This window comes from Lolium rigidum, chromosome 6 (assembly GCF_022539505.1).
Source record: "Lolium rigidum isolate FL_2022 chromosome 6, APGP_CSIRO_Lrig_0.1, whole genome shotgun sequence".
In the NCBI taxonomy this organism is placed as follows: Eukaryota; Viridiplantae; Streptophyta; class Magnoliopsida; order Poales; family Poaceae; genus Lolium; species Lolium rigidum.
This window is the reverse complement of record NC_061513.1, coordinates 289,390,713-289,416,772: the sequence shown is the minus strand read 5'-3', so window position 1 is coordinate 289,416,772 and position 26,060 is coordinate 289,390,713. Positions and strand designations below refer to the sequence as shown.

The following is a 26,060-nucleotide window of genomic DNA, read 5'->3' as shown; positions in this document are numbered from 1 at the left end:
GGGAGGGGCGCCACACAAAAGGGTTAGATTGGTGAAATAGTTTCGCCGGAGGGTCAGTCTTGCTTTTCTTCCACTTTTGGGTTATTTTTGTGTAAATCGCCCCAAGAAAACACTGCATGCCGTTGTCTGAATTCTGATAGGCGAGTGTGCGGGTGATACACACAGACACAGAGAGTCAGAGAGAGATGTGCTATCGATGTGTTGCCTTGTCAGTGTTGTCATCCCCGTTTCTTTTACCTTATCTTTTCAGGCATGATGGAGATGCTTAATTATGTAGTAAGAGGTCAGATAGACGACGACCAAAAGGTAGGTCATGCGAGGAGGCGTCCAATCCAATCCTTCAGAGTTCAGAAATGAGATCATCAACAGTAGGCATGCAACAAGCTTGGCGAGGCAGATACACGACACGAGACACTGCTGGTTACCTCAGCCGGAGGGAACATAATCTCTATCCGGCCGAAGATAGCCAGGTGCATGTCTCCGTCGTCCCCATTAATGGTGGAGCCCATGTGTTCCATGGCATTCGACCGATCCATCAACAGAAAGCTAAAAGGAAGAAGACGAAGATGATGGACAGAAGATATGACACCACCGTAAAGCGCACGCCTCGAAAGATTTACCAAATCACCGTCGTCGTTGCACGCATGAAGGCACGGAGCATGATTATATATATTTGCCACATCGGCGTATCTCTTTTCGATTCAGGTCTTGTTCTGAACCTACACTAAGTACATGTGTGCACCTCTTAACATCTTGAACAGCGTGTGGTTCGATGACATCCATCCATGTAGAGCGTGTTGTGGTCGAGGTCTTATTCTGAACCTACATGTATGTATATCTGCAGCTCTAGCCATGTACAGCCGCTTGATTGCTTATTCACCAGGTGAATCTTTGGCTCGGTTTAGCTAGCCTGTGAGCGGTGCCACCCATGGATATCGGTCGTCGTCGTCGTCCTGTGCGCAGCGGTAGCCCCTTTGCCTCTGGGGATCTTCCTGAGCACGCCGGAGTCCATCCGGGCGACGTGGGTCCGGAAGTCGTGCCCAGCCCTCGCAGCCAGGTGGTCAACCTCGTGCTCGTAACGCTCGTACAGCGCTGGCACCGTCATGGTGAAAAACACAACTGCCAAAACACAAAACAGCCAGAGTGATACAGATCAATCTCTCAAGTTCCTGCTATTCTGAAGAACTAGCAATCGCTGAAACTTCTGCAAGCAACTGAAAGTGTCAATTGCTTACCGATGTAGAGCAGGGTGAGGGAGGTGAAGCAGCTGGCGAACACTGACCCGATGTACAGAGACACTACCGTCTGCAGTAAGATGAGTATCAGATACAGATCAGCCAGGCATTCACATGTGTATGCTTATAGATGATAATTTTTGTGCCTGAGCTGAGTGAGCTGGTTACCAGGATGAACATCTTCAGGTCCTGTCCGCAAGCGATGTTGTAAAGCTTGTGCACGAACCAGTTGAGCCTCCTGTGCAGGCCCAGGATCAGCTGCCTCGTGGTTCTCTCTGACAGGACCATCTCCGGGATCCTTGGGACAGGCCTTCATCAAGGTTGCAGTTGACATCATGAAAAAACTTATTTCTGACTCGGGATTCAGAATAATATCGAAACTGAATGTAAATGCTTGGTGGGCTGATTTTGTGTTAATTGGTTGGGCCAGATTTGTTTGCTATAATCCTTGTATTGCATGGGCTGGGCTGGAGAAGTTGCTAGAGTGTATTGACTGAAACTCCAATATCTGAAACAAAAACTGCAAGACTGAAGAAATGGCTGCAGTACGTACAAGTTGAGGAACGCGGATGCGTTGGTCCATAGGAAGAAGGTGACCATGGCGATCATGGCCGCGTAGCACACCAGCGTGAGAAAGTGGTACTCCGCCACCTCGAACAGGCCCCACGCCGCCGTCGCCGCGCCGAGGATTGACGCCGACACCTCCTTCCGCCTCCACAGGATGATGTCCGCCGCTGCAATGCATTACACAAACGAATTCAGGAAAGCTCACATTGGCCGCAACGTGATCAGTGGAGCCATGATCGATCGATCTAGCGTTGCGAGAATCGAGGTCTGGTGGTCACCTTGGCGTCCACCTAGGACGGAATGGAGAGGCCTCTCCCTACCGAAGAGCCTCGGCGCTCTGTGCCCGTGCGATCCTCCCGTTACCATTTTGGTGCTGGTTTGAGGTTTTTTCTATGCAACTTGCTGTTGAGGTTGTTGTTCTTCGAATTATTCAGCTTTGCTTATATAGGATTGAAAAAAAAATACGTTGGTAATCTTCAAGGGAAAGAGCAAAGCATAACTTTGGCTTAGGGCTAGCTTTCCTTTGATACTTTGGTGTTCCGGTGCCTTTTGGAGTTGGGATCTGATCCAAGCCTTGTGATTCTGGATTCGGCAGAACCATAGTCCGTTTGTTTTGTTGGCTGGGTGAAACATGCGTTTCTTGCCCTACCAATAACTCCTTTGTTCAGCGGGTAATTTAAGTCACTACATCCTTCTGTTATTATAGACCAACTAGCACAGTGGCCCTCGCAAATGCGATGGCAACTTCTTAACTTAAGATTTAAAATTATTATTAGACTTTCATTTTTTGTACTATGAGAATAAATTTTCGTTTAGTCAGAATTTTATTTTTTTATTGGTATGAATATGGTTGGATAAATTATAAATTGTAGCATTAAAAAATCCAAGATGGGTCCAATGATTATCTATAGACTCGACTATAGGATAAATAATACTAATTTTACTCAAACAATCTACATATTAAATACATACCAACAACCTCAACTTCAAGTTACACGAAAACTTGGAATATTCTAAGGTAGACATCAGTTACTCTACAAATTTATTTGAATCTCACAGGTTTGATTTCATTTCCTAGGAATTGCATGCATTAAAGATGAGGTAGGTTTGACTCTAATTTTTTTTAGAACATCGATGACATGTTTTAGACCCAAAATACATATGGTATCAACATTGTTCACCATTTATTAGCATACAGTGGTAGAATTAGAGCTACATTGTCAATCATGTATTTGAACCAATCTTGCATGCATGAAAGTTGAGGTAGGTTTGACTCTAATTTTTTTTAGAACATCGATGACATGTAGTAGAACCAAAGTACATATGGTATCAACATTGTTCACCATTTATGGCATAGAGTGGTAGAATTAGAACTACATTGTTCATCATGGATTTGAACCAATTTTCTAGCAAGCTGAACATGCAAAATCCCTTTTAGTATGTTCTAATCCCTGCAGAATATTGGTGCATTAATTAATTGCCTCCTAGGTTGAAAGTGAAATGAAGTCACACGGGGAATTATTTCGTTGAAATGATAGTGAAATTTTGGACCAAATTCGTAAAATCAGCTGTTTTTAGCAAACGGTGAGAAAAGGTAGGTTTGGACAAACCTAAAAATAATCACACGTATAAGGGTTTATAGAAATATATGTATTTTCACTAAATAAGATCTATTTTAGGTGTAGTGTGTTTGCACTTTTCGATTAGGTGGTGTGATTGACTCCAAAGACCAATACTTAATTTTGTAAAAAGAGTTGAAAAACTCAACTTCAAGTTCTTCCATTTTTATACATATCCTTTTTTTTTTTGAAATTTTTACGAAATCTGCGAAACTTGGGTAGTTGTGAAAAATAATCCTTAAACAAAATGTCAAACTGTTATCATAGCTTCTTGCTGTGTATTTGCTGGATCACCTAACATCACTATGTTCTGCGGACTGCGGTGTGTTGAATTATCTAGCCTTCGAAAGTTCAGTGTGCCGCAACTTATTTATTCGAGCTGGTACAAATTATCTATAGAGATATTTGCGGAACTAATATGATGATGGGAAGTCTCCTAATCTGGTTTCAAATACTTGTAGCTAGAAATGGATTTAAAATAATATCGTGATCACCCTTGCCAAGCGATCTCAACGTATCTTATTTACCTGATTGTGGTGTTTATTCCGATTGCTCACAGTTGCGTCTTCATACCTTTTTTTTTCTATGACCATGAATGTTCATAGTACTGATTCTAGGATGAGAGGGTGCCGGGAAAGATGCATTCAGAAATCTGGAATATCTACACTACGGAGGTTGAGAGAGATAGGGACTACGGGATTGATTGGCAATAAAATGATATCTTGAGAAATTGTGCATGTCTCGTGGGATTGTAAAACCAAATCTTAGTACTCCTCCTATAATAAAATTTGTGCCTTTCCACGTGGAGACATATCTCATCTTTGTTATTGCTTAATATAGATATATATGTTTATTTTAATGGTCAACTTTTCATCGACGTGACAAGATGTACACGTTTATAGTTCACGTAACATTTTCTTGATTTAAATCTTAACTGTTAAATTAAGATTGGTTATTCAAATAATTGTAGCACATGTAGATTAACACGGTGTCTCTAGTTTTGATCACTCTATTTTGCTTTAATGTCTAATAAACATATTTTTTTGTTTCTATTGAACGGATCTAGAGTCCTAGATATATACGTCTTTTTCATGCTGTACATAGTACGTGGTATCTCCATCTAGCATGGTCGATCAATTTTTTCTAGGTTCCTTCCTTTTCACCTCCTACATGCATGGTACACGGCGTGACAAGATGTACACGGTTATAGTTTACGTAAAACATTCTTAGATTAAATCTTAACCGTTAAAATTAAGATTGATTATTCAAATAATTACAGTACATGAAGATTAATATGGTGTCTCTATTTTCGATCACTGTATTTTGCTTTAATGTGCTAGAGATATACGTGTTTTCGTGTTGTACATGGTACATGATTTCTCCATCTAGCAGGGTCGATCAATTTTTTTAGGCTCTTTCCTTTTCACGTCCTACATGCATGGCACATGATTTTGCTTCCAAATTGATATCTATGCATGTTACGTGATTTCTCCTTCCTTTTCACATCTTACATGCATGATACGTGATTTGCTTTCTATATTGGATTATATGCTTTTTATTGAGTGTGTCAAACAATGTTACACAATTATGTATGTAACTATTTTTTTCTTGTTAAATCCTATCCGTGAATTCTAGATCTAATAGTTAGAATAATTCTAATGATGTGGATTAACGTGGTGTCTCTATTTTAGACCCTCGTATTGTGCTTTTAGTATATAATAGATAGATTCTTTATGTTAAACGAAGCGAAAGATTTATCATTTCCATTAATAGAGAAGAATGTTTAAGAAACAATTGTCTAGGACAAGACCTAGAACTTCAAAAGGGGCCTACTCTCCCATATTACATTTCGCAATTTTTTCCTCGGCTAGGATCCAAGCTTTCGCTTCATCTTTGATTCTAGTGTTGATCATTTTTAATAAACAACACTTTATTACTTAATTTTTTTAAACATTACACTCGGCCTCTACAAGGATGCACACAACGGCCGAATCCAAAAGTATCAAACAACAGAATAAAAAGCACAAGACACTAGAAGTATTTATCACGCAGACTGCTAAGGCACCTCTGGTGATGGACGACTAATCGGTAGATTACGCTGTTATCTATGTTGGATAAAAAAAGTCCCATCTAGACACCTCCATAAACAGGTCCCGATACTCCATACTTTGTAGAGACGACTATGAACATAGAGTAGTTGTGCATCGGTAGATAAACTGCACGAGAGAATTTTTTTATCATTAAAGACCTTATCATTTCTACATAGCCATAGTAACCAAATAACGACAATCGCTCCCCTTATACGTGGCATATACCTATGATCCATACCATTGAGCTAATTGCGAAAAGAATTCGCAACTCTACGTGGTGGGTATAAGATAGAACCTATCTGGATAACTAACCATATAGATCTATGAAACATGCACCGGAAGAAGGTGTTTAATAGTCTCATTATGATTACGATTACAGAAGACATACCATTTTTGTTCCATAACAATTTGTTTTGCAATACTGTTTTTTGGTGAGTATTACACCTCGACAAAGATACCACGCGAAAATCTTACTTTTGAGTGGAATCATAATCTTCCAATTTTTTTTTGTTATTGTCAACTGCCTGGCTAGATTAAATCTTTGTACATAGAATCTATAGAGAATGTACCACTCTGATACAGATTTCATCTAATCTCATCGGCTCCTTGCCTCAGTTGGACCAAAGCCAAATGTTGTAGCAAAGCAATCTAAGTTGCTAGCTTGTGACCAACGAGATCTCACTACTAGGAAAAATCCTAACTGTGGTGCACCTTTTTGAACTTCTGTGGCGCATATGCCATGCGTCACAGTTATCACGCGACATATATTAGAATTCTGTGGCGCATTTCGGGGTGAGAATTCTGTGGCGCATGTTGCCATGTGCACCATAGAAAGTGTGCACCAGATTCTGTGGCGCATATTCCAATATGCGCCATGTAATTGTTTTTTTAGGATTTTTGAATTTTTGCATTTATGTGCTATATCCTGGCATTATACAAGAAATATACAGTATTGTACAGAAAATATACATAGAATATCCAAAATACAAGGATAAGACATTTTATATGCGAAATGACATGATACACTCACAAATTTCATCATTATATCATTTAGAGCCAAATTATTACACACATATTCATTATCTCATATTACAAAGGTTCATGGTCGCATGTCTTAGTCACCACCTAGACTAAAGTAAAATAGAGTACAACCGCGGTGCCGGTGAGTAAGAGGGGGACCAAGAACTTCAGCTGGTTCGTCTTCTTCCCCACGTGTCTCCTTCACTGTGCCACCACCTCCTCTCTAGTCGCATATCCCTTGTAGGTGTTTTCGCTGAACTTATGCACCTGTTGGTGACAGTCCTGCCACTCCTTGTAGACACCTGGAACCCGACCCTTGTACACAACGTACATCGGTATATCTATTGATAAGGTATATTAGTATATCATCTTAGTACATCATGCATATATGTTGATAAATATTAGAGCAAAGCATTCATAAACCTAACAGATATATATGACTAGTACTTAGGTTTGCGACACACACACAAGACGATGTCCATCGATACACACAAATCGATGAACATAGTACTTAGATTTTATGACCCACACACAATGTGTTCCATCAATACACACACAAAGTCAAGGAGCAGTGGCCTCGTCTCACTCACTTAATAGTGATGGAACAATTCACCTTATAAGGTGGTCTAACTTCCTCCTAACTTTTCATGTGGGACTAAACTTTCCACCTCTTACCACTCTCTAGTGAGTTGCCACCAAAGCTATATCCCTCACGTGTCTATACTTATTGTACATGTAGGGATGACATAATCTACTGGAATGGAACAAGAAGCTCAGCGAACAAGGAGACAAAACCAAGGGACATACGCCCCTTCATTTTGCAGTATTACGTGGGATGCGGGTTACGGTCATATCACTGCTAAACGATGACAAATCTCTAGTATACCATTCTGACAACTATGGATCGTTCCCCATACAAATGGCAGTTACTGCAAAGCAATTTTTTGTGGTCCTTGATTTGCTCAAGAAGTGCCCCGATTGTGCCCAGCTACTAGACGCAAGAGGTAGGACATTCTTCCATATAGCGGGCAAACAAGGCTCCACGGTGCAACTCGTTTTTGTTTTCCTACTTTTACGAGAAAACCTAAGGTTAGCATCAATCATAAATATGCAGGATAATTGTGGCAACAACGGGCTACACCTTGCTGTCCTGGCCGGGTCATTGCATACTTATATATATATATTGTGGGACAAGGATGTTATGTTGAATTTGCCAAATTGTGAGGGGACTCCACACCAACCATCGGCATTGTATCAGCGCTACTCGTGACGGTCACATTTGCAGCATCTTTCACCGTACCCGGTGGGTACCGCGCCGACGACGACCCTGAGTCGATCCACCACACCGCTGGCACCCCGGTGCTCGCAGCGATGTATTCTTCCAGCAATAATCCTACACCTACGGAATGAATCTTACGGGCAGTTTTTACGGACTGACGTGGAGCCCTGCAGTTGGTGGTGATTTCTATCGTCCCTTAAACTGTGGAGCAGCCTCCTTTTTTTTCCAACCATTTGTGTACGTGGGTGTCCGTAAGATGTGTTTTTGTAAAACATGCCCGTAGGTGTAGCATTACTCGTCTTCCAGGCCTTCATCGTCGCCAACAACCTAGCACTGCTATGCTCCTCCATGGCCACCATCAGCCTCATGTACGCCGGGATCACGACGGTCGGCATCCGTACGCGGATGTGTGCTTTCTGTCTCTCCATCTTCTTCCTCAACAGCTCTGCACGGAGCCTGGCTGCTGCCTTCGCCTTCGGCATGTACGCGACGCTCTCCCCGGCCGCCCACGCAGCTGCCGTCGTCACATGGCTCTGCACGGCTGTCTCGTTGCTTGACGTCGCTTGGTTTGTGTGTGAGTTGTTGATCTCGCAGCTGACGCTTCTCAATAGGATCCCAGCTCGTAAGCTCATGCTGTGGTTGGCGGTTACGTTCGTATGCCCACTTCTTGGGGCACTCTGGCCGTACGTAATAATCGCAGGTTTCTTAGCGTATTCCAAGATTTTCCACACAATCAACTGAGACTTGCGTAACTATCTTTATCCTTGAGCATCCGTACGCGACTTTTATGTTTGGCAGCTGGCCTCAGTGTTTGAACTTCGTTGTGGTGTGTGTTGTGTCAGACTTTTCCAACTGTTTTGGCTTTGCTTGTTAAAAATCAGGCTCATCTTGAGCCTTCCTTCTAAAAGTATCTTTATCCTCAATGAATGTAACCTAATTGTACTAACTGCACTTTGTGTGTCACTTGAGTTGAAAGTGTCTGAAATTTCAATTTTATTTCTCAGGGTCCTGTCATGTAAAACAACTAGCGCTGCAAACGAGAACCAACAATCAATTAGTGGCATAGGTACAAGCGAGAAGAATGATCAGTTCACTTGTGCCGCAAAGAACCAAAATTGGGCTCACCATGAACTTTTTTTAGGAAACACATTGCTTCATTAAATCAAACCAGTGATACAATCAGCCTCAAGGCTGTGACTAAGAAAGGCCGGCGAAACATCTAGCCATTGTGCATCTAAAACAGTTTCACATGCATAACGTGCACACTCATGGGCTACCAAAATTGGGCTGAACTATGAACTTACCCGCGCGGGCAGAATGTGAGTACATTTTGCTCGGGCATTAGGGTATCTAAAGCTGCCTGACGAAAAATTGTCCGATTTGGATTATATAAGTCATGTCTTGGACAAACAAACGGTTGTCCGGCTACCCTTGGCAGTTTGGGTTCTGCCTTAGTTTGGGCTCAACTCTCAAGTGATGAATTGTAGGGATTGAGTGTGCATGCCATGATGCCATGCAATCCTATGCTTATTTACCATAATTCGATGGTGGATCAGTCAGTTGTGCTTCCCACCAGCATGTTCGACCATTTTCTCCGTGGAGGTTTTTTGGTACTAGCTTCTGTCTCCAAACATGCATGGGATATGTGTGTAGAATTCGTACTCCTAATGCTACGTTACTTACTTAAAAATCTACCAGCTATATAAACATGCGATGGCTCAGTTTGGTAGAATCGGTTTGTTTTTTTTCTAAATTACTTGGTATGTCAAAAAAAACTCTTGCCAAAACTTGCTAGACAGTTCTAAACATATTAGTAGTTGTTCTGAAAATTCTTGTAAGCAACCTAGTAAATACTTCGTGTAGTTCTAGTAGGTACTTGTAAGCCAAACCTAGTAGTTGTTCCGTAAAATGTGTTAGTTGCTTCTAAACAACTGTGTAACTGCTTTGAGTAATTCTCGCCTCGAGTAATTCTGGTAGGTATTTCCTAAACAACTTTGTAACTCCTTGCTGCTTCGAGTAGTTGATCATGTAGTTTTTTCTAGACAACCCGGTAACTTCTTCGAGTAATTGCTGTAGTTCTTTTCTAAGCTATCTAGCAAATGCGTTGAGTAATTCAAATTTTTTTTTATCTCAGTCTGTTACGGTGGAGGCAGCGCCGGGGTACCACTTTCGGCCTATTAAAAATTGGCCAACGGTATAGACTTAAACCTCTCTTTCTATCTTTCTATCTCTCTCTCTCTCTCTCTCTCTCTCTCTCTCTCTCATGAGAATCAGATTTAGCTTTTAAAAGAATAGATGTTATTAACTTATACAGCGAATTGAATCTAATACTCTCTATCTTTCTCTATGCTTCCCCTATAATCTACTTCTCCCTTGATGTCGTATATCCTCATCATGCATGATCAGATCCAAATGGTAAGTCACAACAATTCCACATCAGAAGAAAGTAACTCATTTTGTGGATTGTTATTTTATATCTTTAAATTTGTGCATGCAAACCCAATGTACTACAAGGGATCTTACCACCTTTTCTACAAGTACAACTCCAACACTGGCGTAGCTATGTACAAGTTGTGGGGGGGGGGGGCACCGCCCCCGCAGCTTTTAGAAAATTAGTGAAGAAAAAATATAAGGCTTATAGTACAAAATTTTGAGCTTTTTCCCCCTCAGATCATGTTTTTTACTAGAGTACAACCCTATCATTTCTCCGGACAACAACGTGAATGCTAGTGCATTCCAGGATCCTAGTACAATCAGGCACGATCCTCATGGGTATGTTTCAGTATATCCTCATCTTTTTCAGCTTTCTTTCGGTCTGAAATGATATATTGGCACCATTTTAACTTCGTGCGTTATGTTGTAGACAATGGCAGGTGGTAGTCAGAAGCAAAGCCGATAAGAAGGGCTTCACGGTTCTTTACCAGAGCAGGGACTTTAAGAGATGGATCAAAGCCGACCACCGGCTGCACTCCGGTATGACGGGGATGTGGGAATGCCTAGATTTCCACCATGTGGCAGTCACTGGAGGTAGCCGCCATTACCAATATGGGGTTGGCAATGCTGAGCTTTGGGATGGAGCTCTTTCCGAGGAGGTTAGATATGTGCTCAAGGTGAGACTTGATCTGAAACAGTATGAGTACTACACCATTGGAAGATAGAACTATTACACCGACCAAGACATCCCGGACACCGAGTTCCAAGACAATGAGTTTGGCCTCCGGTATGACTATGGTAACTTTTACGCTTCTAAGACGTTATAACCCCACAAAGCACCGTCGCGTCCTTTGGGGCCGGGCAAACGATTCTTACATGCACCGCGATGATTATCTGAAAGGTTGGGTTGTAATTTAGGCCATTAGTACATTTCACAAATAAGTTATATATCATACATATATGTGATCAACTGGTGCATATTTTCTAACCTTCAGAGGGAGTACCAAGAAATATTTGGTTATCACAAAATGGCACACAACTGATACAATGGCCTATCAAGGAGCTAGAGGCATGGTGGCTGAAGAATGTTATTTACCATCAAGATTGTGAAGAGAGGAGAGTACATTGAGGTCAGAGGCTTTATGTCTGTACAGGTTGGTGCATAGATACAATGTAATTACTGATGAACATGCATGAATCAATGGTTAACCAATATCTAGTTAGTATGTTAACAAATCATCTACCCGATGTGCAGGTAATTTTCACAATCAAGAACCTTGGTGCGGGGTTTGACCCAGCGTGGAAAACTAATGCACAAGGGTTGTGCGCAAGAAATGGCACAAACATCAAGTGAGGAGTAGGCCCCTTTGGATTGTGGACGCTGGCCTCGGGTCTTTCACAATGGAGGTTTCTTAGAAATATATCCTACATATTTTGTATGTGTAGCATCCTATTTAATGATGAAAGAGAATGATGTTGCATCTTAGCTAAGATACAAAATTTGTGCCCATAGGCAATAAACATTAGTAGCCAGATCACATACGCACGAGCCCAAAATCATTAATTTTAGATACAAAAGTAACACAATATGCATTTGATAACGTATCTAAAATTAATGATTAACTACTTTGTCAGGGTCCTAAGAAATTACTGTAATCATAGATTGACCACTCAGTCAGGGAGGAGATTAAGGGAGGCGGGTGATACGTTGCACACGTATCTATAATTTTTGATGCTACATGCTTGTTTTACATCAATTTCTATATGTTTTGTTTACACTTTGTGGCACTTTTATGCATTTTTTTGGAACTAACCTATTGACAAGACGTCACAGTGTCAGTTCCTATTTTCTGCTGTTTTGTATTTCAAAAAAGTTGTACAGAAAATATTCTCGAAATTGGACGAATCAAAAGTCAAACCTATTTTTTCCAACACGAGGACAGAGTCCAAAGCAGAGACGGAGGAGGGCCCCAGGGGAGGCACACCATGCCTTGGCACGGTCTACCCCTGGCCGCGCCTAGGGGTGGTGTGGGGACCCCTAGCACCCACCGACCTCGCCCTTCCGCCTATAAGTTGCCTCTCGACGCGAAAACCCTAAATCAATCAGCCTCCATCCATGAAAAGTTCCGTAGCTCTGTCGCCATTGAAGACAAGTTTCGGGGGACAGAAATCTCTGTTCCGGCTGTTGACGTCAGAAACCCACCGGCGGGCAGCGACGGGCAACACAGTAGAGCCGGGAACAACTAGGGCTGCGGCTGGCCCCAGTCCCTCAGAGCGACGGCCCGCAAAGCCTCCTGGTCACACGTCCGATGCTATCGCAAGGGCGTGCCACCTGACATATACCTGGTCGAGGAAGGTGTTGGATGATGCCTCGCTTAGTTTCTGCATGGCATACATGTAAACATTAAATACGAGCCTCGATCGGCTCTCGAGTTATCCTGTGAATCGGCTCAAAGAGCCGATCCACCCATGATTCGTACAAGGTGTCCGAATATATGGTGGTCCTGCTTGATCAAGATAAAGCTAATGAGATCTACGACGATTTAGGGTTTTCACCGCATAATCGGATCATCCTACTCACGATTGGGCCTCGCGCTCGCGCACGGTGACCGTAAGCCGATCCTAGACGGGGCCTAAAAACCAACACGAGGTTGATCCCCGGAACATCCTTTCTAGGGCTAGCAAACTTCACCCTACACGCCGCTGGATCCTCCAACCCTTTGTAGGGCCTAACTATTGCGGATATTAAACTAATCCTTGCGGAACAAGGAGCAACCGTAACGGATCAGATCTACTAAACTATGATCAAGCGGGGTGCCGCCCCTACACCTAAGATAGGTGTAAGGGCGGCTAGATGTATAAGGGTCGCACTACGACGAGCATATGATACGAAGAACAATGCTAACCCTAATACATCTAAGATAACTACGTTGCTCGCCATCAAAAAGGCTTCGAGCACGAGCAACGCATGAACAACGTGGGTAGGCTTGTGCTGCCTAGATCGCAAGATGCGATCTAGGCAGCATGGTGCTTACCGGAGAAACCCTCGAGACGAAGGAGTTGGCGATGCGCCGAGATTTGTTTGTGTTGAACGTTGGTTGTTGTTTATTCCATAAACCCTAGATACATATTTATAGTCCAGGGGACTTTCTAATTTAGGCGTGCACCTAACCGTGCACAGGTAAAACTCTAACTAACCAACATGTATCCTAATATGTTACAGATACACGGGCCAACTAGCCCACATTTTGCATATAAAGGCCGATTCACATATTTCTCCCATGTATATTCTTCGAGTCCATCTTGATCACGGCCCACCTCTGACCTGGTCAAATTCCGGTGATAACACATGCCCCCCTAGTTTTGGAATTAACAATTCCAAAATCATCCTGTTTTCCTCTTCGTCGGGTCATGTCATGGTAGAGCAGAACCGTCGCAGCATTTCTCATCATGATGCCCTGTTCTGGCCATCGGCACCCAAAAACCCCCAATCTCCCATAGCCATGTCCTCCTCTTCTTCCTCCTCCACCTCATCGGTCTCCTCTGATTCTTCCTCCTCTCGCGAGCCGACGCCGGAGTGGGGCTCGTTGGCGGCGCACGACATCCTCGCCTCGACGTCGTGGGACAAAGAGGAACATAATTCCTCCATCTGGTCGGAAGATGACAAATCCACGACCGATGAAGAGGGCGACCTTCAATTCCTCGTCGAAGGGGAAGAGGAGGCAGAAAGCGAGGACGACCGCTTCTCCTGGGACAATTTTACCTCCTCCGAGGAAGAAGCGGAGGAGGACAACGATGACTCCCTTGAAGGTTACCCACCAGCAAAGCGCCTCCGCACCTGGTGGGACGACGACAGCGATGACGATGGTGAGGAAGATGAGGCTCCCGTAGAAGGCCACGGAAGTTTTGATGAAGAGCCTATCAGCAGTTGCGCCGGAGGCAGCGACGACGAGGGCAATAATGGCCCCTAGATTAGGGATCAGTAGTAGTAGCTGGCTTTTGTCCTCTTCTCCCCTGAGCAATCGGCTCTTCGCTTGTAAGAAATCCCTCTATTAATGAAGAAAATATTCCTCAATCAATTTCGCCTCCTTGTTGACTTTGCCGATCGTCGAATGGGGTCGCCGTACGGAGAGCCGATAGCAGGACATCGGCTCGCATTGCAATCTGGGGCCAAGCCGTCGCTCACCCATACGGTCCAACAGGTCTTACTAGGCCTAAACCTCGTCCAAACCATCAGCTTGAACTCTTCATCAATCTCGCATTGAACCGATTCCATTAACTTGTTAATTTGAGCCTATTCCTCTAGAGTCGATATCAGCGTATCGGCTTTGTTATTCTGAAGTCGATGCCTATACATCGGCTATATTTTCATACTGTTATCTCTGTATGTCTTCTTAAGTCGATGTCTGCGCATCGGCTGTGGGATTCATTTTTTTTTTTACCGGCCGATTTAAAATCGGCCTCCATACCTTACTGCCCATCATCCCACATGCTTGGGAAATACTTCTTGAGGTGTTGACCATTGACGGCTACTGGGAACTTCTGTCCATCCAATTCTTCCAACATGTATGCATTACCCTTCAAGGCACGGACGACTTTGTACGGACCGTGCCAATTAGGAGACCACTTGCCATATGCCTTGTTTCCGGTTCCTAACGGCAACACTGACTTCCCATACTAGATCACCAACTTGAAACTCCTTTGGTCTAACCTTCTTATTGTAGGCACGAGCTACCCCGGCTTTGTTCTCCTTAATCTTCTCTAATGACCAAAGCCTAAGTTACATCGCGTCCTCAATAGTGTCACTCATCAAAGCTGCATATTCTTCCGCTCGTCGGATCATTACGAAACGTGACACGTCTTGATCCAGCCGTAATTTCCCAAGGTAATACGGCTTCACGTCCATAGACAAGCTGGTACGGCGAAGTCTTTATAGCTCCATGGCACGACATGCGGTAGGCCCATAATGCTTCGATAACTTCTCATGCCAATCCCTAGGGTTCTCGTCAATCTTTCTCTTGATCAGCTTGATTAAGCTCGATTGGACGCTTCGGCTTGTCCATTAGCCTGAGCATAGTACGGAGATGATTGGATCAGTTTAATCCCCATGTCATCGCAGAATTTCCTGAATTCTTTAGAAACAAAGACCGAACCTCCATCGGTCGTGATGGTTTGGGGAATCCCAAACCTATGAATCACGTGTTCTTTCACAAACTGAATCACATCTTCCGATTTCACCTTCTTCATAGGGACGGCTTCCACCCACTTAGTGAAATAGTCCGTGATGGCCAAAATCCATTCATGTTTTTTACTCGACGCGGGATGGATTTTGCCGATCATATCCATGCCCCACCCTCGGAACGGCCAAGGCTTGATGATAGGGTTCATCGCCGATGCTTGGTACCATCCGAATCTTCCCAAACATCCGGCATGCTTGGCACCCCTTGTAGTAATTGAAGCGGTCTTCAAGCATGGTGGGCCAATAAAACCCCGAGCGCCCGACTAGCCACTTCATCTTGTGAGCCGACCGATGAGTTCCACGAGCGCCTTCGTGCACTTCATGTAAGAGCCGATTAGACTCAGTTGGTCCCAGGCACTTGAGTAGTAACCCTTCCAACGTCCTGTAGAACATATCGTCTCCTATGAGGACGTACTTCATGGCTTTGTATCTTATCCGTTTAGGTGCCCCCCGAGCCGAATCTTTTAAGTAATTGAAGATCTCGGCTCTCCAATCATCCCGTTCCGGGAATTGCACTGGACTTCCGACCCTTCGGGTATATCTATGTAGCCGGACGCCATTTGTGCGAGATTGTTGGCCTCGGTGTTTTGGGCTCTTGGGACCCAATTAAAGTTGATGTACCGAAGCTGTGTCATCAACTCACGGCATTCCATCCAAGTATGGGAAAAGCGATTCACTCTCGCACTTGTATTCATCCGTGAGCTGGTTAATCACCAACTTGGAGTCTCCAAAAAGCTCTACCGCTTCTGCTCCGGCTTCTAATAGCAACTCCATCCCCTTACGTACTTGCCTCATATTACTGCCACGTTGTTGGTGCAAGGGGTAGATAATCCGATGGAGAAAGAGTACTCGCCCCCGAGGTGACACGAGCGGAATGCCGATGCCACAACCATCGTCGCAAGCCGATCCATCGAAGAACATAGCCCATGCACGTATGGATAGTGCTGCTATATTGGTGCCGATTCGCTCAGCTATGAGATCGGCCAACGCTTGCCCTTTGATTGCTTTCGCAGGCTGGTACCGGAGATCAAACTCCGACAACGCAAACATCCACTTACCCGGTCGGCCCTTCAACACGGGGGCCGACGGCATGTGCTTGACAACGTCGACTTGCATATGACGAAGATTTCTGCCGTCAAAAGGATGTGATGCAGCTTGGTGCGGGTAAAGAACGAGCGGAGGCACGGTTCTCGACCTCGGGATACCTCGTTTCGCGTCCAACATCCTTCGCTGAGGTAAAACGACCTTTTCAACGCCCTCGTAGAGTTGCACCACCACCGAGGCGATGGACGTGTCGGCCTATCGACAAGTAGATGTAGAACGGCCTCGTCTTGTGCAGGGCGGAACTAGCACGGGCGGCGTCGTCGGATACCGTTTAATTTCATCAAACGCCCTGCTCGTTGCTCGCCCCAGTGAAATTCGTCATCAGACTTAGTCTTCACCAACGCCATGAACGGCTCTATCCGTCCTGACAGGTTAGAGATGAATCGGCGGACGAAGTTGATCTTGCCGATAAGACGCTGGAGTTCCTTCTTCGTGGTGGGCGGCTGCATGGTACGCACTGCCTCCTGACTTTTCAGGCCGATCTCAATTCCTCGCTCATGAACCAGAAATCCTAGGAACTGACCGGCCGTCACACCAAAGGCACACTTCTTTGGGTTCATTCTCAGTCCGAACTTCCGAGTTCGGTCTAGGACGCGTCGCGAGATCTCCCAAGTGTCCCTCCACGGAGACGGACTTGACTACCACGTCATCGATGTAGATTTCCACTAACTTGCCGATCGGATCGTGAAATATATAATTCATGGCTCTTTGATATGTTGCACCGGCATTCTTCAACCCGAAGGTCATGACCACATATTCAAACAAGCCCACTGCCCCTGGTACTACGAATGCGGTCTTGTGTATATCTTCCGGAGCCATGAAGATCTGGTTATAGCCGGCGTTGCCATCCATGAAGCTTAAAACCTTGTGGCCGCAGCTGCATTGATCAATGTCTCCGCCACAGGCATTGGATACTCATCTTTTGGAGTGGCTCTGTTAAGATCTCGGAAATCGATAGCCACACGCCACCGGCCGTCCTTCTTTTCTACAGGAACGATGCTGGAGATCCATTCAGCATACCTGCATGGCCTGATGAACCCGGCGGCCAACATCTTCTCGATCTCTTTCTTGACCTCTTCCGGGATTTCGGCCTTCATCTGACGAGCTCGTTGTTGGAACGGCCGAAATCCTTTCTTAAGGGGGAGCCGATGTTCAATGATGCTCCTGTCTAACCCAGGCATCTCTGTGTAGTCCCATGCAAAGCAGTCTGGGTATTCTTTCAATAGAGCAATCATTTGACTCCTGAGCTGTGGGCCTAACTTCTTGCTGATAAAAGTTGGCCGAGGCTTGTCCCCAGGGCCGATATCGACTTCCTCTAGCTCGTCAGCCGAGGTGAACCCATACCCCAGCTTTCCGTCACCTGTGAGGTCGACGCCAAATACTGGGAGAGCCGGTGGCGCGGATAATACGGTCCGATCGCTAGAATCGGCCTCCATCTTGATCATCACCAGGACCTTGTGGCAGTGTCGGAGCCGGTTGCGTGGATCGGCTCCCTCTTCATTCTTGCTATGAGAGCAGCTGCCCTCATTGCTACCCCTACCGGGGCGGTACCCCAGTTCTACCATGTTGGTGCTGATGTCATGGGAGCGGGTTCTATGGAAAGAGCCGATGAGTTCGGCTTCGAGGGTTGCCTTGATCTCGTCATGTTTCTTCTTGAGTTCATCAGGCAGATCCTCGTACTTGACCGGAGTGCTTTTCGCCATCTCGGATGTAGATGGCGATGTGGTGGATGTCGAAGGTGGTCCCACCGGGCGTGCCAGAATGTGTTGATGTCAGAAACCCACCGGCGGGCAGCGACGGGCAACACAGTAGAGCCGGGAACAACTAGGGCTGCGGCTGGCCCCAGTCCCTCAGAGCGACGGCCCGCAAAGCCTCCTGGTCACACGTCCGATGCTATCGCAAGGGCATGCCACCTGACCTATACCTGGTCAGGAAGGTGTTGGATGATGCCTCGCTTAGTTTCCTGCATGGCATACATGTAAACATTAAATACGAGCCTCGATCGGCTCTCAGGTTATCCTATGAATCGGCTCAAAGAGCCGATCCACCCATGATTCGTACAAGGTGTCCGAATATATGGTGGTCCTGCTTGATAAAGCTAATGAGATCTACGACGATTTAGGGTTTTCACCGCATAATCGGATCATCCTACTCACGATTGGGCCTCGCGCTCGCGCACGGTGACCGTAAGCCGATCCTAGACAGGGCCTAAAAACCAACACGCGGTTGATCCCCGAACATCCTTTCTAGGGCTAGCAAACTTCACCCTACACGCCGCTGGATCCTCCAACCCTTTGTAGGGCCTAACTATTGCGGATATTAAACTAATCCTTGCAGAACAAGGAGCAACCGTAACGGATCAGATCTACTAAACTATGATCAAGCGGGGTGCCGCCCCTACACCTAAGATAGGTGTAAGGGCGGCTAGATGTATAAGGGTCGCACTACGACGAGCATATGATACGAAGAACAATGCTAACCCTAATACATCTAAGATAACTACGTTGCTCGCCATCAAAAAGGCTTCGGCACGAGCAACACATGAACAACGTGGGTAGGCTTGTGCTTTGCCTAGATCGCAAGATGCGATCTAGGCAGCATGGTGCTTACCGGAGAAACCCTCGAGACGAAGGAGTTGGCGATGCGCCGAGATTTGTTTGTGTTGAACGTTGGTTGTTGTTTATTCCATAAACCCTAGATACATATTTATAGTCCAGGGGACTTTCTAATTTAGGCGTGCACCTAACCGTGCACGGGTAAAACTCTAACTAACCAACAGGTATCCTAATATGTTACAGATACACGGGCCAACTAGCCCACATTTTGCATATAAAGGCCGATTCACATATTTCTCCCATGTATATTCTTCGAGTCCATCTTGATCACGGCCCACCTCTGACCTGGTCAAATTCCGGTGATAACACCGGCACCCTGCCGGGACGGCGAATTTCCCCCGGAACCGTCTTCATCAACTCCACCACCATCTCCATCGCCGTTGCTGACTCCCATGATGGGGAGGGAGTAGTTCTCCCCCGAGGCTGAGGGCTTTACCGCCATCTCCATCCTTATGTGATCATGAGTTTTCTAATCTAGTTGAATAAGTAGATGTTATCATTCAACTATTATGTTACTCAAATGGTTTTATTATGTGATCTCCGGAGACACCTTGTCCCATGGTGTAAAGGTGACAGTGTGCATACCGTGTGTGTCTCTTAAGCTTAATTTACATAAATACTTATAAATTGTGGTGTCTAGTTAGTATCATCTTTGTATGCTCAAAGTGATAGCGTGGGGTGTCCATAGATTGGGAACGCGAACTTTAAGGAGTGCTTATGCAGCCCTACGCAGTGAATTTGTGTTCGTTATCCTGCAAGAGAGTGGTTCGGAGTATCATAGTGAAGAGATAATATTTATGTATTCAATTATGATATCATTGTCGAGAGGGTTCACTAGTGAAAGTATGATCCCTAGGCCTTGTTTCCAAGTAATGAAACAACATTTACAACCACTTCTGCTACATGTTTGCTTGCTGCATTTTTATTTCAGATTGCAATTACCACTCATAATCATCCATATCACTTGAATTTCACTATCTCTTCGCCGAACTAGTGCACATATACACCTGGCAAATGTATTGGGTGTGTTGGGGACACAAGAGATTTCTTGTATCGTAATTGCAGGGTTGGTTGAGAGGGATATCTTTAATCTCTACCTCAATGAGTTCGATAAACCTTGGGTGATCCACTTAAGGGAAACTTGTTGCTGTTCTACAAACCTCTGCACTTCGAGCCCAACACTGTCTACAAGAATAGAAGCGTGCGTAGATATTAAGCTCTTTTCTGGCGCCGTTGCCGGGGAGGTAAGGTAAAGGTACTCACATCCTTTGGCTACTAAGTCTTCTAGTTACTTGTGAGTGCTCGACGTTATTTCCTTTAGATTCTGTAATTATATCTTTTTGTTTCTTGTTTTTATTTTCACTAGTTAGGCTTAATAGAATTTTTTTTTAGAGAGCTTCATAGTATTTATCTTGAGTTAGGACATGAGGTGTTTGAAGAGAAAATTAAAACATATGGAACTTTATTTGCATGCTAATAGCAATGTTATTAGTATGAATGCTTTGAACACCATTGTTGCTAATACTATGGAAAAGTCTAAGCTTAGGGAAGCTAGTTTTTATGTTCTTTTTAATCCCCCAACTTTAGAGGAGAAAATTTACTCTGATGATATTTTATCTCCCATATGTGATAATTATAATGATGCTTGTGATATCTTAAATCAACCTACTGAAAGTATTCCTTTTAAAATACCTATGAAAATTGTTGAAAAGATCATGGATGAACGTTATGCAGGGGATGGAATAGTCCATCCAAGTGATCACTTGTTGAAACTTAAAGAACTTTGTGAGTTATTTAAGGTTGCAGGTTTATCAAGAGAAAATCCCATGAAGAAATTATTTCCATTGTCACTTAAGGACAAAGCAAGGGAGTGGTATCAGCTACTAGATGATCCTCATCATTCGGAGTGGAAGGAGCTTGAATCTCTCTTTTACTTTAAATTTTATACTCCTCATAAAATGAATTTAGATAGGAATTATATTTATAATTTTCATCCTCATGATGGAGAAAGTATTGCCCAAGTGGGGGAGATTGAAGTCACTAATGCTCAAATGTCTCATTCATGAGCTCCCCAGTAACATTGTTATTAATTATTTTTATGCAAGGTTTTCAGGGCAATACAAGAACTATCTAGATGCTTGTTTAGAGGGATCTTTCACAATTAAGGAGGTTGAAGCTAAGTGAGATCTTCTTGAAACAATTCAAAGCAATACCGAAGATTGGGATAACGACAAAGGTAAAGAACCAGGTATAAACTATGAGTATGATTGTATTAAGTATTTAGCTGAAACAACTGATTTTCAAAAGCTTGGTGCTAAACATGGTCTTGATCCTCAAATTATTGTTAATTGCTGTAGAGCCTTTGCTTCTCATATTAGTTTTCATAAAGGAACTTGAGACATGTACTGTAGCGGCCCAGGAAAATCCCCATACTAGATTTTTTTTTCTTTTATGCATCAACATGACATCATGCATCATATTATCCATGTTTTTAGAAAATAAATTATTTAAATAAAATCTAATTTAGTTTCGCTCGTATGGTTCTATAAAAAACTTCCCTTCTCCTTTTTCTTATTTTAATTAAAACCAAAACCAAATATTTTTGAACTTCGCAAAATTATTCTAAAACCAAAATATAATTTTGCAAATCTAGCAAACCTTCCTCTCATCTTCTTCTTTGCCTCGGGAGTTCTCAACAAAAAAAGGAAAAGAAGACGCAGCAAATAGAAGAAGAGAGAGCAACCAGCATCCCATCGCTCATTTTTTTTTTTGAGCCAAGCTCCAACCATTTATTCAACAATTGGAACAATGTTTACAGGAAGATTTAACCCCTCCGGAGGAGTACCAAACCAAACATGGCGTCCCACAGGGAGGGTAGTAGCTAACCTAGCTAATTTGTGAGCGTCGACATTGAAGCGCCTGCCCTCATGGCAGAAGCTCGTCCTCCCTCGATTCTTAGCCATAGCATCCCATCGCTCATGTTGCCACCAAATTATATCTCCTCTTTTTCTTGTTATCGTTACAACTTCAGCCCAATCCAGCTGCTTGGTCCATCTAAGATTGGAGCCCAACTCGAGCCAGTAAACAAGCAGCCCATCAAGCACATCCAGATTCACCTTTGTTCTAGCTCTGTACGAACGAGCATCCAGGAGACAGCACGTTGTTTTCACGTTAATGGACGGCCATCCCATCGCTCTCCTCTCTATGAAACCCTCTTGCCTCTCTACCCTGCAACCCTAGCATTCCTACTTCCTCTGGGTACCCGTCGCCACTTCCTCTCTTCCTCCATCCCATCGACCTCGAACCAGCTGCTCCGGTCACCGTTCGAGCACGTCGTTGCTGGCAGCGTATCCAAGTTCTTCAGCGCACCTTCATATCCCTGGCCATCTTAGGCGCGTCTCTGGTCTCCCTCCTCTAACATGCACGCCATGACCTGGCCGCCCTCGTCGCGTCGACCGCTGCTCCGGTCGGCCGTCCGTCAAGTTCTCCGGCGCTGCTCTTCGTCGACCTCGTCTGCGCCACCAAGCTCTGCGAACCCTGGCGCTCGCTCGACCAAGATCCCCCGGTGAGACCTTTCTACGTTCCCCGTTGTCCTGCCAATCTTAGGCGCGTCCTCACTTCAGGTCCCGGCGCTGCACCTTACAGTGCCATCCTCGGCCTCTCGGAGCTCCACCTCTGCCCAGCCTGCGTGCCTCCTCTCGAAGCTCTCCGACCTCCGGACGTTTCCTTCGCGTCGCCGGCTATGCACCATCTCAAGTTCGTCGCCCTCCGCGTGCGCAGCTGTCTCAGTCGCTGTTGCCTGCATGCTGCTCTACGTCTCCCCGCCGGTCCAAACCAGTGTCGTTTTGATCAGCGACCTGCAGGTCGTCATCCAACCGTCGCCTCAGGGGTTGACCAAGTCCGCCTCGACCTTCTCCCTCTTGGTCGCGGATTCCCTCAAGGTCACCCCAGCTCTACCTCACCACCGCCGGCTGGCCGCGTCCCTGCATCTCCCATGCCATCGTGCATAGCAAGTTTCCTCCGTGGATGCTGTGAAGTAAAGCTCGTCTCCATCTTTGACATGATCTAAACAGTAGCCCAGTGGTAATCCCTTGCTAATCTTTCCGTGAGATCCAAGTTGAAACCCTGTTCCGGCAGATAAAGCCACCCTTTTTGTCTCATTTGCTGACAGTCGGGCCCGCTCGTCATTGGCTTTAGCTAGCCTTTACTCCGGTGCAAAACGTCCCAGAAGCTGCAGCCCAGTCAGCCGTCTAATCAGCGCTCCCGGTCCTGCGCGTCAGTCCATGGGGCTACCTCTTCTTCGGTACAAACGTTATTCCCATGTCTCTGTTTTCTGAAAATTGCTGAAACTGTTTAAAACTAGCAAAATTCATATATTCTAAAATATAATTCGGAATAAAATATTTTATATATGAAAATTGTTCAGAAAAATGTGAAGAACATGAATGTGCCGTCCATATGCATGTTTGCATTTCGCATCATTTTGTGTCGTCCTAGTTTGCATTATCACCTAATATATAACATATGGAATATGGGGAGATTGTATAAATGTTGTCCCGGTTCCATTTAACTTTGAGTAGCACACATTTGCTTCGTCTTGTCATGTTAACCAACATTTAATTTGGCGGTAGAAAAACAACTTCAACCTAATAAGTTGCTTGTCCGGGATTCTGATTTCGATTAATATGGATAGTTGCATCGCATCATTGTTTCCATACCATGCATATCATCTTGATCATGTCGTTCTTCTTCCGTAGAAGTAAGATGTGCATCCGCTGTTTGTTGTGACGCTTTGCTTCTTCACAGATAGAGCGTTGAGTTGATGCGAGCTACGACAAGTTCTGAGAAGTTCTGAGGATGTTCCTCGGCAAGTTTTAACAGACAAGCATTTCCACACTTCTATCTCTGCAGAAGCCTCTTACCTATTTTATTTTGCCTTATCTCTCATGCTATCATTGAGTTGCGTTCTTGTCACGTGTCCTATCCACTTGTTACCTCAAGCAGCCCATATTGCCTTCACCACCCTCCTAGAATTGTTGTTTGATTATCGGGTCTTCCTTGCGAGGCGTAGGCATGCTTAGTATCGTTTATATCTCGTTACCGTTATCGCTATCGTTATCGGGTTATCTATTGGGGATCATAACACATGGTTTATGGATGTATCAGTTGAAAGTATCATGGTTTCTTTAGTTTTTAATAATTGGTAAGCGAAGGCATCGGTGGGTCAGCTGTTTATTTTATGACGACTCACTTGTATTCCCATGAAACTTAGGATCCCGAGTTCTTGTTATCTGTTCCGAGACTGAGCGCTCTAACCACACGTGGGTATTTTTATTGAGTCTTCCCTCGACCACTGCCGGAATCTACAGCTTTATCCAGTGGCCAGAAATAGTTCATACCGTTCTACCTTTTGTTGTTTGCGTGCATCCCAGTATGTTACTTATTTACTTTGGGAAGCCCTAGGGTGCCTTGTATCCCTTTTTTCTGGTATGCACGTATAGGTCGCGGAGCCTCTGTGAAGTGGTTTATCACCCTAGTGTGTGTTAAACCACCTAGCACGTTGGAGCACATAGCTAGGTCCGCTTCAGAGATTCGGCCGAACTTCGATACGGGTTTAACTTAGTTAGGTGGCTTCCTGGATATTGTTGTTGTGAAGGAGAGTGCGAGTCGTGATATCTTTCTCTCGCCAGGTTGGATTGATCGTGCGTGTGTGTACATTTGGGCACCCCTGCAGAGTTATGTCTTTTCGAAAAGCCGTGTCCGCGGTTATGGATAACTTGGAGCTGTATGACTCGACCATAGACAACTTGCACCTGTTGTTTCATTAATAATAACTTGCGTAATAAATTAGGACAACTTCAATAATAAATGGTTAAAACTTGTCAACTGTGTGAGTGCCCTTACAAGTACTTCCTTTGTAAAGGGGGGAACGCATCGGCTGGGTTATGATTGCAGAGTATAGAACTGTTAGCTTATACGCTCTCTTTTCTATTCTAGCACCTGTAAGTTGAGAGTCTCTCTATAGGTTTTAGTGTTTGCGCGCTGCCGCTTTACCCCACGATATTGCCTATGACGTCCTCTTGCGTCCTCTAAGTCCCCCCTGTGTGCCTCAAGTACAAATGACGACTGGTTGACGAATGCTATACGTCTTGAAGTCTTGTTAAGTATGAATCCATACTTATTGCTGCTTTGGGACATAACCGGGCAGGTATGAAGATCGGTATGATGAAGAACGACGCTAGCGAGGTTACCCTTACGGCTTGGCCTGGGCAGGGTTATGGATGCCACTTGGTTATCTTCAGGACTCTTAGTCACATTTGTATTCTTGTCCGTACTCGGATGTATTTGGCTTTCTGTATGATTCGGATCTTTATATTATATCTATTTGTATTCTTGGCTCTTTGGAGTCGTTGTTGTAATATAAGTCCTCTTGTGGGGTCTGTCGTGACTTGTTGTAATGATTATTACTTGTGATTGATTCCACCCGCATCACGTGCATGCTTCGGCGTGTACGAGGTGCTTGGTGGTGCGTCTCCTAGAACCGATATTGTGCGGATTTTGGCGGGAACGCTTGATCCGCATAATACCGGTTTTGGGGCGCCACATGTACCATGAACCTTATAAAGACACTTGCATGAAAAATGAAACAGTTATTAATCATTGCAATACACATGCTCAAACTTCCAAACCATGTCTGTCGTATTTAAAAATCACTCTATGGCCTGAAGCAGGCTCCGCGCGCCTGGTTCCAGCGCTTCGCTTCACATGAGCGAACCATTGGCTTTGTTGCCTCAAAATCCGATGCCTCTCTCTTAACCTATCATCACACACACGGCACCGCCTATCTACTTCTATACAT

The 26,060-nt window shown here is 44.6% G+C and overlaps 1 protein-coding gene across 1 annotated transcript; it reads right to left on the bottom strand.

The window, feature by feature from the left end:
- Window positions 1–656: 656 nt before the first annotated feature.
- On the bottom strand, window positions 657–2,202 carry LOC124668524 (reticulon-like protein B9). The gene is made up of 5 exons (XM_047205650.1): window positions 2,081–2,202; window positions 1,789–1,969; window positions 1,404–1,545; window positions 1,236–1,305; window positions 657–1,119 (listed from the first exon to the last, which is right to left on the bottom strand). Exons 1-5 carry the CDS (start codon window positions 2,166–2,168, stop codon window positions 902–904), a joined length of 699 nt encoding a protein of 232 aa, XP_047061606.1. The 5' UTR covers window positions 2,169–2,202; the 3' UTR covers window positions 657–901.
- Window positions 2,203–26,060: the final 23,858 nt, after the last annotated feature.